Source organism: Macaca mulatta, chromosome 2 (genome assembly GCF_049350105.2).
Source record: "Macaca mulatta isolate MMU2019108-1 chromosome 2, T2T-MMU8v2.0, whole genome shotgun sequence".
Taxonomy (NCBI): Eukaryota; Metazoa; Chordata; class Mammalia; order Primates; family Cercopithecidae; genus Macaca; species Macaca mulatta.
Window position 1 is genome coordinate 12913264 of NC_133407.1, and position 18072 is coordinate 12931335.

General features: G+C 36.0%; 2 protein-coding genes across 21 annotated transcripts in view; one reads left to right on the forward strand and one right to left on the reverse strand.

The window, feature by feature from the left end:
- ARPP21 (cAMP regulated phosphoprotein 21) overlaps positions 1-18072 on the reverse strand; it is a 155789-nt gene that overhangs the window by 131044 nt on the left and 6673 nt on the right. The gene's annotated exons all lie outside the window — the stretch shown is intronic.
- Positions 6115-18072, forward strand: part of LOC106997165 (uncharacterized) — a 164294-nt gene continuing 152336 nt past the window's right edge. The window contains exon 1 of the mRNA XM_077994066.1: positions 6115-6149. Coding sequence (XP_077850192.1) covers positions 6115-6149 — 35 coding nt within the window. The remainder of the gene's footprint in view (positions 6150-18072) is intronic.

Consider the following 18072-nt stretch of genomic DNA (forward strand, 5'->3'; position numbering starts at 1 on the left):
GTATAAAAATTTGTCTGGGAATTAAATCATTGTCAGATGCAAGAACTATGCTCCCAAACTGGGCTTCTGTCCAGGTGGGAGAAACTCTGATTTGTAGGTGATTGCTTATTATTTCCAGGGAGAATGTGAGGGGTTTAAAAACCTTATAGATCACAGCTTTTTTTGAAAAAACTGACCCACATCGAGTGAAGCCTTTTCTCCCTAGCAGATATACACAATTTTAATTCAATTCTGGGGTGACCATTTAGATACATTTCCTCTGGGGCATCATGAAGTTTCTGTTGTTATTTTTTTTAATTTGTACGAATTTATAGGGTACATGAGAAATGCTGTTACATGTATACAATGCATAGTGATAGAGTCAGAGTATTTAGGGTGTCCATTGCCTGAGTACAATATCTTTTTGTTAAGTATAGTCACCCTACTCTGTTATCAAACATTGAATCTACTCCTATCTTGCTGTATGTTTCTACCCTTTGATTTACTTCTCTTCATCCTTTCTCCCCCATCCCACTCACCCTTCCCAGTCTCTATTATCTACCTTTTTACTCTCTATCTCCATGTGATCAAAATTTTTAGCTCCCACACATAAGTGAGAATATGCAATCTTTGTTAATTTTTTTTACCCTTCTGGTAGATTTCACTTGGTGGACACAATTCTCCCTTCAAGTTCTTGTTCCCTCTTGTAGAACTGTTTCTTCTGCAGAGAGCTGCACTACCTCATGCACACTCTTTCCTAGAATAATCCACATCCAATAATTCAGTAACTGATCAAGAGGGGACTGGAAGCCCTGAGATCTCAACCCTTTGTGGGACTTTCTGAAGGTCATTCTAGTGGCAGAGCTTTCTGCAGGATCAGCAGAGGCTGTCCTCATCCTCTGGCCTGAACTGCAGCCCACCTTCCCTCTCTGCCCAGTCCTGCTCCTCTCTGTCCCTCTGTGGGGTTGGTCCCAAGAACTCTCCTTAGTAAACATCCTGCACACTTAACTCTATCTTGGAGTCTGCTTTCCAGGACCCTACCTACAACATCACAGGACATCCTTTCGGAAGGGTTGAAAATGCTTTGCAGTAGTGATAAAACCTAGGTTAAGAATCACCACTTAGTTTTAAGCCATTGTTAGCTCTTCTTAATCACCTCTCTAATACCTGCCATCTCATCACTGCTCCAAATTGTGCAATATTTCTAAAAGTATTAAAACTGTACATAAGATATGCACACGTATGCCAATTGGTAGTGCTGAATTGGCTTATATGGGATCACATAATTAATTCTTAAAAATAAACCATACACACTATGATTCTCTCCAATGGTGTGATTTCTCTTCCACACCTGAAATCTCATCTTATTTTGACCTTTAACTCTCAGAGGCCACTGTAATGCTACGTAATTCTCTAATCTCAAATCCAAAGTATGTCTACTGTGAACACCTCCAAAAATTATATCCTCAAACTTAATTTTAAAACCACCAATAGCTAACACCAGGCCTGACACATAATAGGCATTCAAGATATTATGATTATCTATTAGTTAGTGCCCATAAAGTGTTCCAAAACTTATACAAATTATCTCATTTCTTACTTCACAACCACAAATAGCTATGTCACTGTCTCCTTTATACACATGGGACAACTAAAATTCAGTAAGGTCAAGGAACTTGCCCAAGGTAACACAATAAGTACAAAGGCATCCACTGTGTCTCACTCTCTCTCCAGCAAATATGTATTATTGTTGCCTACAAAAGTACTCTTTTGGGAGATGAGGCAGGACATAAAAAGGTCAATGAGAATTGAATACTGTTGATTTTTTGAATTTTATAGATGGTCATAAGAAATTTATAAGTGTTCTGATTTCTTTATGCTGTATATTTTTCAAGTTTCTATATTCCATGCAGAGAATGTATACTAGCAGTTCAAAGATTCTAATAAAGGAGCTGCCTAAATAATTATAATAGCAACTAACACTTACAGCATGTTTCTATATGCTGAGCAGTATTCTATTCCATGACTTTTACTGGAAGACACAGAGTCATTTTATCTCTTTTCCTCTTTGTATCTCATTGTTCGCCATTTCTCCTTGTGGATATGCCTGGAGGAGGTGAAGTTTTAACAGCACAAATACACCATTCTCACGAGTACGGCTCAATAACTGATTTTTATACTATGACAATGAATCAATGAGAGAATATTAAATTATATTCTATATTTGATGTTTTACAAGACTGAGATTTTTATTTAAATTGGTCAAAGTAAAGCACTTGGTCTCCTGGAGGATCCAGTTTTAATTGTACAGATAATCTACGTGTATGTGATCCGTGTGTGTAATTAGGCCTTGTTATGCCCGTGAAGTGGATAAACTATTATTGACCCAGCTCCTACTAGGTGTAAAAAATTCTGCTAAAAATTGTGAGATGCAAAGATAGATGTAGCCCCATACCTGCCTTTAAGAAATTTATAATCTGCTAAAAACAAGGAGTTACTCAATTTAGCTTTCCAACTACGTATTTTCTTTGTTTTTCAGTAAGTATGCTAGGCAGTGAATTCCAAATGAGTCCTTATAGGATTGTTCACTAATTTTCAAGATAAAGGGATACCTTAGACTAATTCATTATTTGGGGGAAAAAACCCACAACTATCTCTCATCCAGTAAGATAAAGAGAGTAGTATCCCACAAAAAAGAATAGAAGCATTTACTCAAAATCCTCTGTCAAAAGTCAGTAATTCTCCTTACTGATAATTACCTATCAATAATCTGATAATTATCCCCCAAGAAGTGAACTTTGAGAATGAAGTTAGTCATTATCTTAACCTCTTGTTACACACACTTGAGAGCTAGAAGCAACATTCCTCTGTCTTTCCATGGGAGTTCAAGTATTGCTCTCCTTTTCCAGAACTTTCTCCAAGGATGACACAGAAGAGATTTCGAGGACACAGACTATAGCCAATAGCAAGGATGGTTTGAAAGAGCATAAAGTGAGGTGCACTTTTATGGTGTATGTGCGGGTAAGGGGGTGGAAGCAGAGTAAGAATTTGGCCTGCTCACATCTGGAAGGATGGGGCCAGAGGCAGAAGCTGAAGCTAAGAACAAATTCAAAGAAGTGTAAGAGAGCAAGAGGTCCTCTGGTGGCTGAACCGGTCATTTATAGATACTGTCTTGTGTTTTATTCAGAATTGGGAATAGACCAGCCCCCTGTGTTCTCCTAGAGGAAATGGAAAGAACTATGTAAATGCAGATATTTAAAAGATTTTTCAGTAATTTAGAAGTGACACCTCATGATTATTTATTAAACTACCTCTTGCATTGCTCTAGGTCAAAAAGGGGAAAAAGTCAAGGTCCAAAAGCTGAAAATCCCTGAGAAGGATGCCAGGAAGGCTTGTCAGGACTAGAACATTGATCTGTCCCTTGGAAAGCCTCTCATGCTCTGCCTATGCCAGCAGATGGTGCAATGCACACCTGTGACTCTTGTCATAAAACAGCTCTCTGATGTTTTTATTACAAGAACTTATAAGGCTCTTTACACACCCAGGTGTCATTGTGGACCAATGTCTTTTGACTGAGCTGCTCCTGAAATAATATAGTGCTTTTGGTATAAAACAGGAAGCCCTTCCATCAGTCAGAATAAAACCCCAGCCACCTTTATTCTCTAAATGTTTTCTCCTTTTGAGAAACTCATCTTACAACATGTGATGAATTACTGCTTCAAACGTGTATATTAACCAACAAAATGAGATTCACCCCTTTATTAACAAATCTCCTAGCTCTCTACCACCCACTTTTCATGATCTGTTCCTCCTCTGTGTTCACCTTGATGTCTCTATCAGGCTACATACCTGCACTTCAGCACTTATCCCAGGGCCTCGAAATTATCTGAGAGTCAGGCTGTAAGTTCCCCAAGGGCAGAGATTGTGCTTTGCTTATCTCTGGGTCTCCAGGACCCGCCAAGATGTCTGGAATACAATAGGAAATGAATACATGTTTCTAAAAATGTAAATGTCTTCTACAAATGTCTTCTAATCATCTAAACCCAGAAAGGTCTATTAATTTTTCAATTGCTTAAAACATTAACTATTTATGTTATATTCATATTATATTTTAAAATGTGTTTTTAAGGCATAAATTTAACCAAAAAAATCTGAACTTGTGTGTTGTGTGCTGTGTCTACCTGAAGAACACAAGTGTTTGTGGAGTCTGTGTGCATTCACAAGCATGTATGTATGTGTGCTGGGACTTAATGTAAAAAGTATCTCTTAAAATGGGTCTGTGTAAAAAATGTTGCGAGAATAGATGACATCATGTTTTCATATCTATTTGAAGAAAAACTTGCAATATACATAGCTCATGTCTTGATTATCAAAGTCAGCAAGAGAGAATATGGGCTGTGTGGGGTTCCTGCTGTGAAATGCAAACATTATCTGTGAAATTCAAAGACTTTATCATTTAAATATGAGGATTGATGCCTCTGATGAAGATAGAGCATCTTAGTTAAAACAAACAAATGATTATCTTGGACAACAGTGTAAACAAGACCCTAATTCATGAAGCTGCTAATTGCTCTTCCCAGCTGCAGAAGATTGGCCTGCACTCCATCTCTCACTGCTCACCCTGTGAGTAACACTTGTGCACTCTCTCCTGAAATTTCAGCACAGCACAGGTCCAGCCTCACACATCAGAGCCTGGGGGCCAAAAAGGGGTCAGGTCAGAAAAGAGCCTAAAAGGCAGATACTTAAAGGAATCAAGGGCTTCATTTTATAGACGTATATTTACTTCTATGGTTGTGCTGGAATTAAGCTCATATTTAAATTACTTTGTTTCCTCACAAGGCTTATGGGTATGTCATCAGGAGAAAAACTTTAGCAACAGTCTTTGTAACCAAGAGAAATTGATATTTCATGTCACTTTTTGAAAGTAAATCTAAAAATTGGTACCTGGATAATGATCATCACAAACTCCCAGAGTTGTTCATATTTAATTCAACTTAAATACAGATATCATAACTCATGGTAAACAAACAATAGCTATCGTGTTTTCATACATTATTTCATAACAAAATGCCAAAAAGAACACTTTATACATAGTGTTTTTAATCCTCACTGTAATGAATCATTCACTCATGGAAAGAAGAAGAAAGAAAGAGAAAGAAAGAAAACAGGTTCAGAAAGGATAAAATTCCCTGCCCAAGGTCAAACGGTATAAAAATTATTCAAACACAGTTCTCAAAAACCCATGCTCTTGCCACTGCCTGCCATCACAGTGCCCAGTCTATGAGTCTGGAGTGTGTTCACCAAGAAGGGAATGCAACACTCACCCACATAATCATGGGTACTGATTAAAGAAAGATGCCGAACCATATAAAAACTGTATCTTCTATCACAAGAGAGTATTATTCCAGTTATCACTATCCAGAAATGTGCAATTACTTTTTATCAGTAATGTTGCTTCAGATATCCCAGTAACATACAAAAGTGCACACTCAACACTTGATTCTCTAGTAATCTTAAAACTGAGAACCAAATTAACTATAGAAGCCCCTGTTACTGTAGAGTGAATGCATGACCACTGGTCCAAGGCCCAAATGTTGTCATATCTAGGAGAGCTATTTCTAAGGTTTATGGAGCCTCACCTCGACCACCATGCTAGGGTTCAGGCTTGGAGATTACTTTGAGGAATGGAGCAGACCCTAGGCTGTTGCAACCTCAACCCACAGCTGCCTTTTAGTACTAAGTCAACTGAGACTATCTTTGAAAAAAAAGAATGCCTGTGGGGAACATAATCAGAGTTTAACATAAGAATGATCAGCGTGACACTGAATGGAAGGAAAACCTCCTGTTTCTAAGATTTGGATTGGAGTTTTGCAAAACTCTGTCTGTTCCACAAGTTGAATCAGAGAAAAAGTGAGGTGAAGGGTTCCTCAGCCATTTCTTCTCTGCTCAACCAAGGAAGTTGGAAAAGCAGATTCATCAGGCTGGTAGTAGGCTTCTCAGACAAACTTCCTCTTGGAAAAGCATCTTATTTAACCAGGCAGCACTCAAGTCTGACTGACATGAGAGCAGTTTTCTGGTTCTGCAAGGGGAAAGTGTCCACAGGATAGGAGACACCGTACTGTCAAGCTTGCCAACATGGCTGCCCCCACAACAGCACCACAACGCTTCAGGTATCACCAGGCATTTCAGCTGCCCTCTCCCTCTGCCCATGGCTACAACTCTATCCACACTTGTTTCTACACCAGCAGATCCACGTATCCATTGGCATCCTGTACAGCTCAGCTCAAACACTAGAATCTGAATGCATTCCCCAGTTGGTGCAACCAAGTCATTTCTGTACAAAGATTTATGAATTATCTAAGGCTGATGGGTCATATGTAAACTGTATATATCTGTAATATCTGTATATATGTAAACTGATATCCATTAACAAATGTGTCAGTCTGTTGTAAAAGGAGGAAATATAGACAAAAACAAAACAAAAAACAAAACAAAACAAAAAGCAGAGAAGTGTTATGGAACGGTTAACTACGTGGACTCTGAAGCTGGACATCAAGGGCTTGAAGACTGACTCCACCATTGACTCTGAGCAAGTTACCAAATGTGTTTGTGCCTCAGTTTTCTCATCTGAAGATGGAAATAATAAGGGTCCCTAACTGAAAAGTGGTTTGTAGGATTAAGCACGTTAATATACATAAAGTACTCAGAAGAGTACTTCACACAGAGTTGCCATTATAAATGTATTAGCTATTAACTCATTCACTGAGAGAAACATATGCATCTATTCAACAGATGTTTATTGATATCACCTGATCAGAGCCCTGGCTAGAATTAAACTGCCAGTACTTCTGGAGACCTGATCTTCCAGACATTTCTAGAGACCTTAGTGTCTTTAAAAATTATAGCTACTTCAGAATGGTATGGGCATCCAGCCCTGAGGTAGCCACCACTGGGCTCTTCAAGTTGTGAATGGATGGTAATTTCTGAGGGCGTGTACCTATATGTGGGAGGTAACTGGATGAAAATTCTAGGGCTGTCAGTTTTTCACAGTAAGTCTGAATGAGAGAAAAAAACGTGTCCATGAAAATCGTTTTTAAAGCAGAAAAGTTTACAGGAAAGGATTCTAAGAAAAACACCGAACGAGGAAATAGGGGAAGGGTACCAGGGGTAACACAGTTAAGGACTATGTCAGCCAGATTTTTCCAAATTCCAAAATTTGCCTAGGATCTCTGCCTGGAAAAAATGGAATTAGTACTTGTTTTGAAAAACGCTTCTCATAGAGATCATATCTTTTTTATGTCTTTTGTTTGAAATAAAGCATATTTTATTTATATAAATTGATACTTTTACCTCATATAACTGTGCAGATTCAGTTACTTGATGTAGCTAAATGGTAGTGTAATTCTGCTTTTTTTAATGTTAAAATTATTATACAGTAAATTTGACTTGTTTAGGTGCTGTATGGTTTTATTAATTTTGACACTTGCATACATTTATATAACCACCATCACTATCAGGCTACAGAATAGTCCTAGTTTCTTAACTTCCTTATACGACCCCTTTACAGTGACACCCCTTCCTTTGTCATATCTCCTAGCAGTCACCAATCTGTCCTTTGTCATGATAGTTTTATCATTTTGACATGTGTTATAAATGGAATCACACAGTCTGCAATGTCTACAGATTGGCTTCTTTCACTCAGAATAATTCCCTTGAGATCCATCCAAATTATCATGTCAATTAGTAATTAACTCCTGTTTATTGCTGAGTAATACTCCATTCTATGAATGTGCTGCAGTTTATCCACCCACCTTGTAAAGGATATTTGAGTTGTTCCTAGTTTGGGGCAGTTGAAATGAAAGCTGTTATAAATCTTTGTCTTCACATTTTTGTGTTGACAGTTTTAATCTCTAATGCTCACCAATTTTTATTTTAAAATTTTCCTTGATTTTTAGAATATCCAGTCTTGTGGATTAGGGGATTATTATTATATCAGTGGATTTTATAATCCTACACTGGAAACTCTTAGTACACACAATCTTAGAGAGAAATTTGTATTCAATAATCATTCAAAGCAGAAGCTGCTTAACTCTGTCTAGTGGAGTCTGCTATCCTCATCACCTCCTTTAAAATTATGTTTTAAAAATAATTTTTAAATGAAAGTAAATTCAAAGTTATTCTAAGATTAGTATGTTTTGAAATTTTATAGTATTCCTTTGTTTTTAGATTATAAAATGTCAATCATATACAAATTCTACATTCTGGCAAAAAGTTTTATGTTTTAGATCAGTGGTTGCCAAATTCTGGTTCATGTACTGGCAACATCCAGATCACTAAGAACCTGTTAGAAATGCATATACTTGGGCCCCACCACAGACCTGCTGAATCCAAAAATTCTGTATTTCAATAAACCTTCAGGTGATTCTCATGTATGTGATGTTTTGAGAACTACTGCTTCAGAAATAACTCTCCTATGTGATATAGAAGGAGTGCCACCATCTGAGATTTCCCCTGGAGATGACATAAGAAAACTCACATTTACTTCCTTCTGTAATAGTATTCATTTAAGGAATAGGATGGCTCATTTGTGTTAAAATATGGGCCTTGAATCACCAATTGGCATTTAAAAGACATACAGTATAGCTCATTTTGGTCACTGGGGCAGAGCTATGAAATCAAAATCTAAAGTGTACAGAAATCACTGAGTCCTCATTTGAAACAATAAATTCATCATCTTACTCTCTAGTACTATCTTGCCATTTCATCAGCGGTGATGCGCAGAGAAGAGGGGTACAGGCAAGTTTCCACTCTTCATTGATTCTCTTCTATAATCTTAGCCTTAATGGGATATTGTTTATTAGCAATGAAAAAAGTGAATTCAGGAAGAAAAAAAGTAGAAAATAAGCTAGACTGAAGCACCCCATCAGTCATAATAATAAAGATTATTCTTTTTATAATAAGAAAGCTCAAATATATACACATATAAATGTATATATCAATATACACACATATATATTTATCAAAGAGTATGCATATTTATTTTCTGTTATCTCTGCAGAAATATTTCTCAACAGTAAAATAAAGCTTATACCCTTGTCGTAGGTTAAAACCTACCAGAGTAAAGCAAGCTAATGCATATGACGAATTAGGTTAAGAAATTTGTAGCAATATGTTTTATGTACATAATGTAAAATATATTGATAACAAATAAATCTTTATATTTACCTGTAAATATTATTTCTAAGATTTTGCCATTTCTTCAAGTTAGGTAAATGGGAAAACAAAGAAAATTATTTTGATTTTTAGTTTACTTTAGGTCATAAAATAAGATTTAACATTTAATAAAAATTAAACATTGCCTTTAAATTTCTCTTTCCAAATATTTTAACAAATGCACTACCTTTGACAAATAATTAATAAACATGTTTATGATACCTACTATGCTTCACTTTTATTTCAGGGTAGGGCTGAAACATCTGTTAACCTCACCACTTCCTTTATCTGAGAAACTGACTCCTTGAGGGTAGAAAGATAAAAAGGCCGCTCTGATCCTGCACATCTGCTAAAAGCAACCGTCACCCTCTGCCAACAAACACAGAAAACACAGTCAAGGAATGAGCGTGTGCATTCCAGGTGTTTGGTTCGCTTGGCAGAAAACAAATTGAGGACAAACAGTCTGCGAAGAAAGCTCACACGGGCTCATTCTTATCTAAGTTTTTCAGAAGATAATTGCAGGAGAAACGTATTAGTGAGAACGGATAATTTCATCCTCAATATCGGTAAATTCCATACCTTTATCCATCTGGTATTACTTCTCCCCCATGGGGCAGAAGACAGGTTGTAAATAAATAATATAGCGCCTTTCCCTGAGTTTACAGAGGAATATCTTGAGAACACATATTTGAAGAGCAAGGTAATGTGCCTTAACTGTGAAGAATCACAAAAGAGTAACTTAAAGCATGCACTTAAAAGCTCAAACCATGTGAACCCATTAGGGAAAAAAATGAAAATGGAATTCTCCTTTAAGCTTCACTAATCACTTAATATGCATCTTTAAAACCGTTTTTCATCTATTTGATCACCATTTATTTTCTGAAAAAATATTTTCCATTAATCACTTATTACTGGGCATCTATTTGTTCTTAAGTGTGAACCATTAGGTCCCCTAAATAAACCTCATTGCTTCAAATTAAGATGGGTGGTGAGTGCAAATGTGGATTTAGATATGCTGTATTTTTTTTTCCTTTTTTTTTTTTTACTTAATTATATATCTTGTTGACACTTTATAAAAGCCAATGATACAGAATCTGACAACCCTCCAAATTTATTTTACTTTTCCAGTTATTCATGGACTGATACAATATTTGTGACACAAACCACAACTTTATAGTATTTCCAAAACAAATATTGATATACATACAATTTCAGTATACATATTCTTAGAAGTTTCAGTGTTTTAATGGATAGTCAGGACATGTAGAGAAAGCCAGAACCAGCTATCATTTCTATTATTTGGCAAGTATTTTACACGTAACTCAGGAAGAAAATATTAAACTCACAATGGTTCATTAACTTGGCTAGGTGAGTAAGAGGCAGGATGGAATTCAAATTTAGATCACCGTGATGTCAAACCTACCCACTTCCTTTGACACCGGGGGAAAGTGTGTCCCAAAGATATGTAAAATCAGGAGCTGATAGTCCATGGCATTATTCATGCCATAAACAGCAGCCACAAATAGATCTGTGAAGCATGCAGACAAATTTCCATGCGCTTTGCGGCAGTTTCAAAAATTAATTTCCATGGCCTTCTTTGTCATGGCTTCACTATACCTACTTCCCTTAGCTCCTGATTCTTAGTTAGATGATACCCAGATGAGATAATCGAATTCTCTGTTTTGTGTGGCTATTACATATTACAGGGTAATTCATATTACGAAGAAAAAATTAAGGATGAAATATATATCTTTCATGCTTCCTTAAACAAGAATCCCTAAATATATCATAACAGAGATAATGTCACTGCTATGACCACAGCTAAAAAGCAGGTAAGTATGGACATTACATAGGTACACAAAGTCCCTTTCACACAGGAGGGGGTTTATAAATAGTAGGTAACATGCATAGTGCAAGAAAATAAAACAAATTATTTCTTTGAAATCACAATGCCACATGTAGCTTTTGATCAAGCACGATCCAAAGGTAAACTCAAAATCAGTAGAAGAATACGACTTTTCACTTATCACTCTCCCTGTGCCTTCAGCAAATAATATTCACAAGGCTACAGAAATCTTGGATTTCTATACTGGTAAGAATTTTTGCCTGGACAAACAAGGTAATTCAGAGTGCAGGAAGAGCAAGCCAAGTGAAGTAATTCCTGCAGAGCAGAACAAATGGCACAAATGACCTAATCGATACAGAAATAAGTACAGATTTCCTCCACAAATGGCCACATGGTAGCTTCTCTAACAAGTTCAGAAAAACATCACACTCCTTTCATGAAGATCTTCTTTACCCTTTATCGATGTGCCTCATCAGGAATACCTAAATTTTGGCTTTCTGTCAATTCAATATATTAGGTAAGTTTACCCAGACTTGCAGTAAAATGTATCAGTTCATTTAAGTTTGTAGGTCTGCTTCTGTCTCAATGCTGTAAATTCTTTGGCTAACAGTGCTAACCGTTTGATCCCTGCTTAAGCCTAAGGATCCAATCAATAAACGATGAAACAAGTGATATCTCCTCATCCTTTCTTAAAACATAAAAAACAATCTATTTTCACAGCTAGATCAAAACAATGAGGTAATGTTTTCAGTGATTTTAGAAAAATTGATTTTAGAGCTCTCTTCTCTTGCTATATCCTTTGGGCAAATCTTTTATTATACAAATGGCCTTCTGCTGGATATAACCATTGGTTTTATCTGCAAAGTGAACAAGTCACAGGTTTACTGTAATTTTATTTGAAATCATTCTTAGTTCTTAGATGACAGTCCCAAATTGCTCCTGGAAGGATGCTAAGACTAAACTCTCCACAGTATTACTAGACAAATCTAGGAGGCCTAGTTAACTTCCTCTGTAAATCACCACCAGAGCCACAATCTTACCCAAAGCTGAGTCACATTAGTAGATTATAAAATACTGCATGGAATTTTGCGTACACATAGAATTCTGAATCACCCGTGAATACCCAAATCTCTTTTTCAAAGTCTCTACTGCCCATCCAAGCTTATAAAAGGTCAAATCCTGCTGTCTATGCAAGGAGTGCCTTCTAGAAACAATGGCCTGCACTCTATGTGTTCACAGATGGCCTCTCCTCACTGAACCATTGACATGGAAGCATTCCTCATATAGAGTATAGCTGTGTTGAAAACAGATTCCAATTATGCCTGAAGAAAATACCCAAGACAACTGCCACATCATGAAAACATTTTCAATCCGACTGGGAGGGATTTTATGGGGATGCTTTATTTATGTGAGGCCTATGCAATCAATAAAACATAGTGATAAGGACATAAGAAACTCTGAAACTATGATCACCAGAAAAAAATGAATACCAAGAAATGAGGTAAGAAGTTTATATTTAATTCTTAGAACAATCCCCTTTTAGAAATGAAACAGCTGAGATTTAGAAAGCTTAAGAAACTTACTAGTAAGTTGCAGAGTTGGATCTGAGCCCAGGCCTGGGAACCCAGATTCTCTTTTCTTAACCAACTATTCTTGATAAGAGCACCTTCTAATCATATCACTCTGTTGGGTAGCATTAGTGCTTACTTCCAGGACTAAAGAATAAAAACATAGTTAACATTTATGAACAAGCCAATAAAAATGGATCTGTGAATATTATACAAAGAAGTGTCATTAAATAATGGAAATTATAAACTGGAAGAGATCTTAGATATCATTTGGCATAATCCTGTTGCTTACAGGTAATTTCAAAAAGTAGGTTCTTTCTCAGTATTTCAGAGCAAGGTATTTGAACAAGAGGCAGGTCAGAGGCAATATATATTTCTCCAGACATCTCTCTGCCTCCAAATATCTAACTTGTTTTTGCTGCCAATGAAAAAATAATGCATCTTAAAAAAAAAAAGAGAGAGATTATCCTTCAAATGGCCTACAGATCAAATCGTTTATTCCTCTGTGGTTTTCCTACAGAACCATTTAAATTTCATCTTACTCTGATCACAGGCACTATTTTTAATTTATTAAGGATTAATAGATTTTATAACATTTTATACTTTTTATTTCTGAAATGATTTTCCTGTTTCCTCTCTCAAACACACAAATGTGGAATCTCACAACAAATTCAAAGAATAACTTGTCTTTTGATAAACCTAATTTTTAATTCTAAATAAGTAGGCTGGTTCATATATTTTCTATATTTTACTCTGATCAGGTACCTTGAACTTCGTTCCTGTTCATAATCCCAATGTAATTTTAATCATTTGCTTGCAGCCCTAGTAACTAATATAGTAAATGTATGATGTAATGGGATTGAAAAAGAGAATATGACTGGTTCATACTAACTTCATATACATTTGTCTTGGTTGATGGTGTTTTTCCTTGCTGGAGAGCAACCTAACTGATGGTTTTACTTTGTGGCCTATTACCACCAACAGAACTTTCCTGCCCACCAAAGCTTCTCAGTGGTGCTCACTCTTCCGTGTTTGTTTTCTGGAAACCAGTATTTTTCTACCCTCAAAGTGTACTCCCTAGGGATTTCCTACTTAACTTTATTGGTGAAGAAAGATTTTTCTAATTTGTTGGAATTAATTCACATTGCTTTATCATCCAAAATATTGTCTACCTATAACTTTGGATTTTTGACAAACCCTCAATTACTCAATTCATTGTTTAGAAACGTTAAAATGCATTCATCTCATCCAAATGCCTATAAAATCCTACACATCAAGTTTTCCCAAGTATTTAGCCTGAGACACAATACATAGAAAACTTCAATAAATACTTGAAAAATAAGAATGAATAAATGAGTGAATGGTAATGATATCTGATGCAAAGACAAGCCTTGTTAGCCATCACCCAAGAACTCAGCTGGCTACTCAATTTGGCTTCCATGGACGTTCCCTTACTTTGATACAATGTGTTCTCGAATATATTTTGCTGGCTTCCTGATAATAATATCAATGGTGTCAAAATCTATTGCTTTCTATATGTTTCTAAAGCCTGCCACAGTCTCAGAGAAGTAAGATAAGGTATTCCTCTTCTAAGTTAAGGTATAAGGTTTTATTTTATTTTATTTTATTTTTTATTTTTTATTTGTGTGTGTGTGTGTGTGTGTGTGTGTGTGTGTTTAAACATTACACTTAGCCTTTCTTAAAATGTTGGAAACAAATTAAGAAAGCAAACTCATTTCATTTGTAATCAGCTGGACCCCTTCCTTTCAAACAAGATTATTTTTATAGATCGGGTAAAACATGAATTCAGTTCTCTATGGTCCAGTTAGATTAAATGATTTTCTATTTAACTGTGGTTAATCCTATCATCTTTCCAAAGTAGCAGGAAGAGAAGAGCTTCCTATAGCTTGGTGGCACCTGTTCTGCTTAAAGCAGGAAGGGGGTCTGAAAGTCTCCAATTTGTTAATATTCTCTTCTCCCTTTGTCCCTCATCCCTGCCTTCTAATTCAGCACTGTCTACTTGCTTGTTCTTTGGAGGAGTGAATTCCTTCCTCACATGCTGGGTGTCCTTCACCATGGTTAATCCCTCCAAAGGCACACATCCAATAAAGATGGATTGCCTCTAGCTCTGTGTAACAATGATTTGGAAATATTTTGTAAACGTGCTTTTGCCTCATTCTTTCTTCCAAGACCATATTAACTGAGTGTTAATGAATTCCCTTCCACTTAGATGGAAAGGTAATGTTTGTAGTCAGCTTAAGCAGATTGAACTCTTACGAGCCTTGCTATTCCCATCAAATCCCCAGTCATTGTCTGAGATCTGAAGAAGAAACTATTTGTAAGAACCAAAATAATAGCTAGTGTAGTTACAATTCTACATATAAGGGCAGGTTTTTGTTCTCTCAAAAAAAATGAATATCAAATCGGCTTAAGCTGAAACTTCAGGGAAAAAATACAATTAAAACCTTACTTAGAGTAGGTTTTAAATTCTGAGTATCAGTAGAAAGGTCAATTTTTAATTCAACAAACTTTGATTAAATATCTGCCACATGCAAGCACTATACTAGCCAACAACTGCTAAGGACAATGAAAAATGGACTGAGAAATAGGCCTTTCTTTGTGTGTATTTAATGTAAGTTAGTTAAATGACTTGTGCATAAGCATGTTGACTCTAGCAATACATATGTATACATATATGAACAAAATATGTCTACACTTTCCTTGTTTTTGTTTGTTTTCCAAAAAAATATTTGGATAGCAAAGACATATACATTTATTCTCTGACACCTTCTGAGAAATTTTGTTGGATAAATAGTTGATTAGGCTATTCCCCAGAAGAATGCTGACATCCATTTTATAATAGGAAATAAAATGCAATTATCGGATGCATTTACTGCTTTGTATAGCTCACCTTCTCCTGTGTTGAATACTATCTGTGGCTCTCCATTTTTTGATAGGGGAACCAATTGTTTAAACCTCAGTTACGAAAGAAGTCTTTCCCTCCTCTGGCCATGTTCATAGAGGCAGAGTGCTGACTCATTTCAGCAAAATTAATGCAGATACTTTAGGATCAGAGGCCAGATCAGTGGCCCTGTCCAAACAGCTCACTCAGTGCTTGGAGACAGGAAGCTGGAGTCTTCTATGGGAGTGCCAAGGACCCCCTCAATGAGGCCAAAGCTCCATTTGCTTTGTTGCAGAATAGAAAAATGTTTCTCTCATGTCACCTCAAATATGTTGTTAGTCCCAGCTCCCATCCACTAGTGCAGGATTTTAGGATTTTCCTTCATGGATTCATTCCAATTGTTTCCTATTCAATGATGTGGTTCTTTATTCATCTCATTTAAATGGTAGAAATTACACAACTAAAATGTTCCAGAGAGATAATACCCATATGTTAACTTTTTAGACAACTGAATTAGACCATTTCTTCCCTTACAAACTGGCAGAAGATTATGGCCTTATTAAGCATCATGTTCTTTACACAATGAACACCTCTGAGATTAGTTACTACCTTGGCTTGGCCTTCAATATTTCATAGCACAGAAAGAGTCAAGCATAACCAATTTTAGCCATCAGAAATATTATGGGATAGCAATGAAGGAGAGCTGTATTCCAAATTACCAAAAGATTTTTTTTTTTCTTAAATGGAGGTGGGGATCCTTAAATGTAAGAAGAGTAAATCTCTCTCTGAATGTTTTATGTGAAAGGAAAGTGGTTTATTTTAAGTGAATAATATCCATGTGTCAGGGGCTTTGTTTCTGCTTTGATCATGAAAGGTAGATATTATTCCCACCTTATAAATGAGAAAGTTGAAGCAATCAGGAATTAACTAAATTGCCAAAGTCACACAACTAGCAAGTTGTTGAGTCGGGATCAATGTCACTACACAACTTTCACTGTAGAAACTGTGAAGCACAGAGAGGTTTAGAACTTTGGCCATAGTCACACTGTTTACTCAGACCCAAAAACCAAACACCAGTACCACACACCAATTCAGGTGGCGAACTGCATATTTATGAAGGTAAGTCCCAGAAAATGAGATTCAGATACACCACTTTTAGCACTTATTTCCCTGGACCTTTCATTTTAATCCTAATTTTGTGCATTTCTCTAACCTGCAGAATCTCATGGAGGGCCTTGCGCCTCCTTGGTAAAGCCTTCCTTCATCACTTACAGCTCATTTACCTGCTCCTGCTCAGATAAGCTCCTAGACTACCTTTGGTATACAACCTCTCTATTACTTTTCATCTGAATTTCAATCAGAAGCTCCACTGAATTCAAAACATCTCTGTCTGTGGCTTCCCACATTATATCAGACAAATAACACAGACATTACAATTATTTTTGGAATAAAATAATTTCCCTATTGGAGGGATATTTGCGTTCTTATCCTGGAAGATGTATAAGCTTGTCGCAATATACACATTCTATCACATTAGCTACGTATACTCTCCTACCTCTCGATGATGAAGAAACACTAAAACACTGAGTCATCCATAGTTCTGGCTGAAGACAACAATGATAACGATAATTAAAGATTAAGGCATTCAGTTGTTAGAGTGTTTAACAATGCTAAGGGTAAGCAGATAGCTGCAGCATATGTATGCAACATGATTATATGCTAGATTATCTTATCATTCCAGAACGCTGTTAGTGATTATGTGAAAATTTCAGCGTTGGAGAGAAATTTGAATCTTCACACAAAAAAGTGTTGTGACCAAAGTTAAATGACATGAGAATGAAAAAAATGATGAATCATTAATACTAGCTAGTTCCTTGCTGTGAAGTTTTTGAATTTAGTGCAATGCCAGTTGTTTGACAATTTCCAAAAATGCTTACAACATCAGCATATCTAAGTAAATTTAAAATAAACAAAATATAAACAAAGCCATCAAAGAGTGTTATCTTGATCATTCCTCTAGGCCAGTTACAAGAAGTAGTCAAATATGACTGCAGAATCCTAATGATTAATTAATTTGGCAGAATTTAATAGCAATTTTAATACAGCTATGGGCCACATTGGCTTAAAGAATCATGATTTGACTAAAAACCTTAATCTTCTTTTTCTAAACAAAGAAAATAAAGTCCCATATTTTTAACCAAAAGCCTCTTTACACCCATTTAAAAATTATTTTAAAGAAGCATTGAGTAGTTAAAGCTTGCAAATGCTGCAGAATTCTTGATTCTGTCACATACTCACATCGAATCTACTTGTTCTCTGTCCAAAAGCTCTTTGATGATTAAATCAAATCTGATGCCAGCAACACTGGGATCTCCACCAAAGTTACATAGATATCAACAAGCAAAATGCTAAGAAAAACATGTAAATGCAGAGTATAGATTTTTTTTTTTTTTTTAATCTCTCTATGTTAGAACTTTTTGTGAGGACTTTAGCTTGCGGTTTTAGAAACATACAAAAAGCTGAAAAATAAGTTTGTTATCTTTCCATTTTCCATTGAATTTATG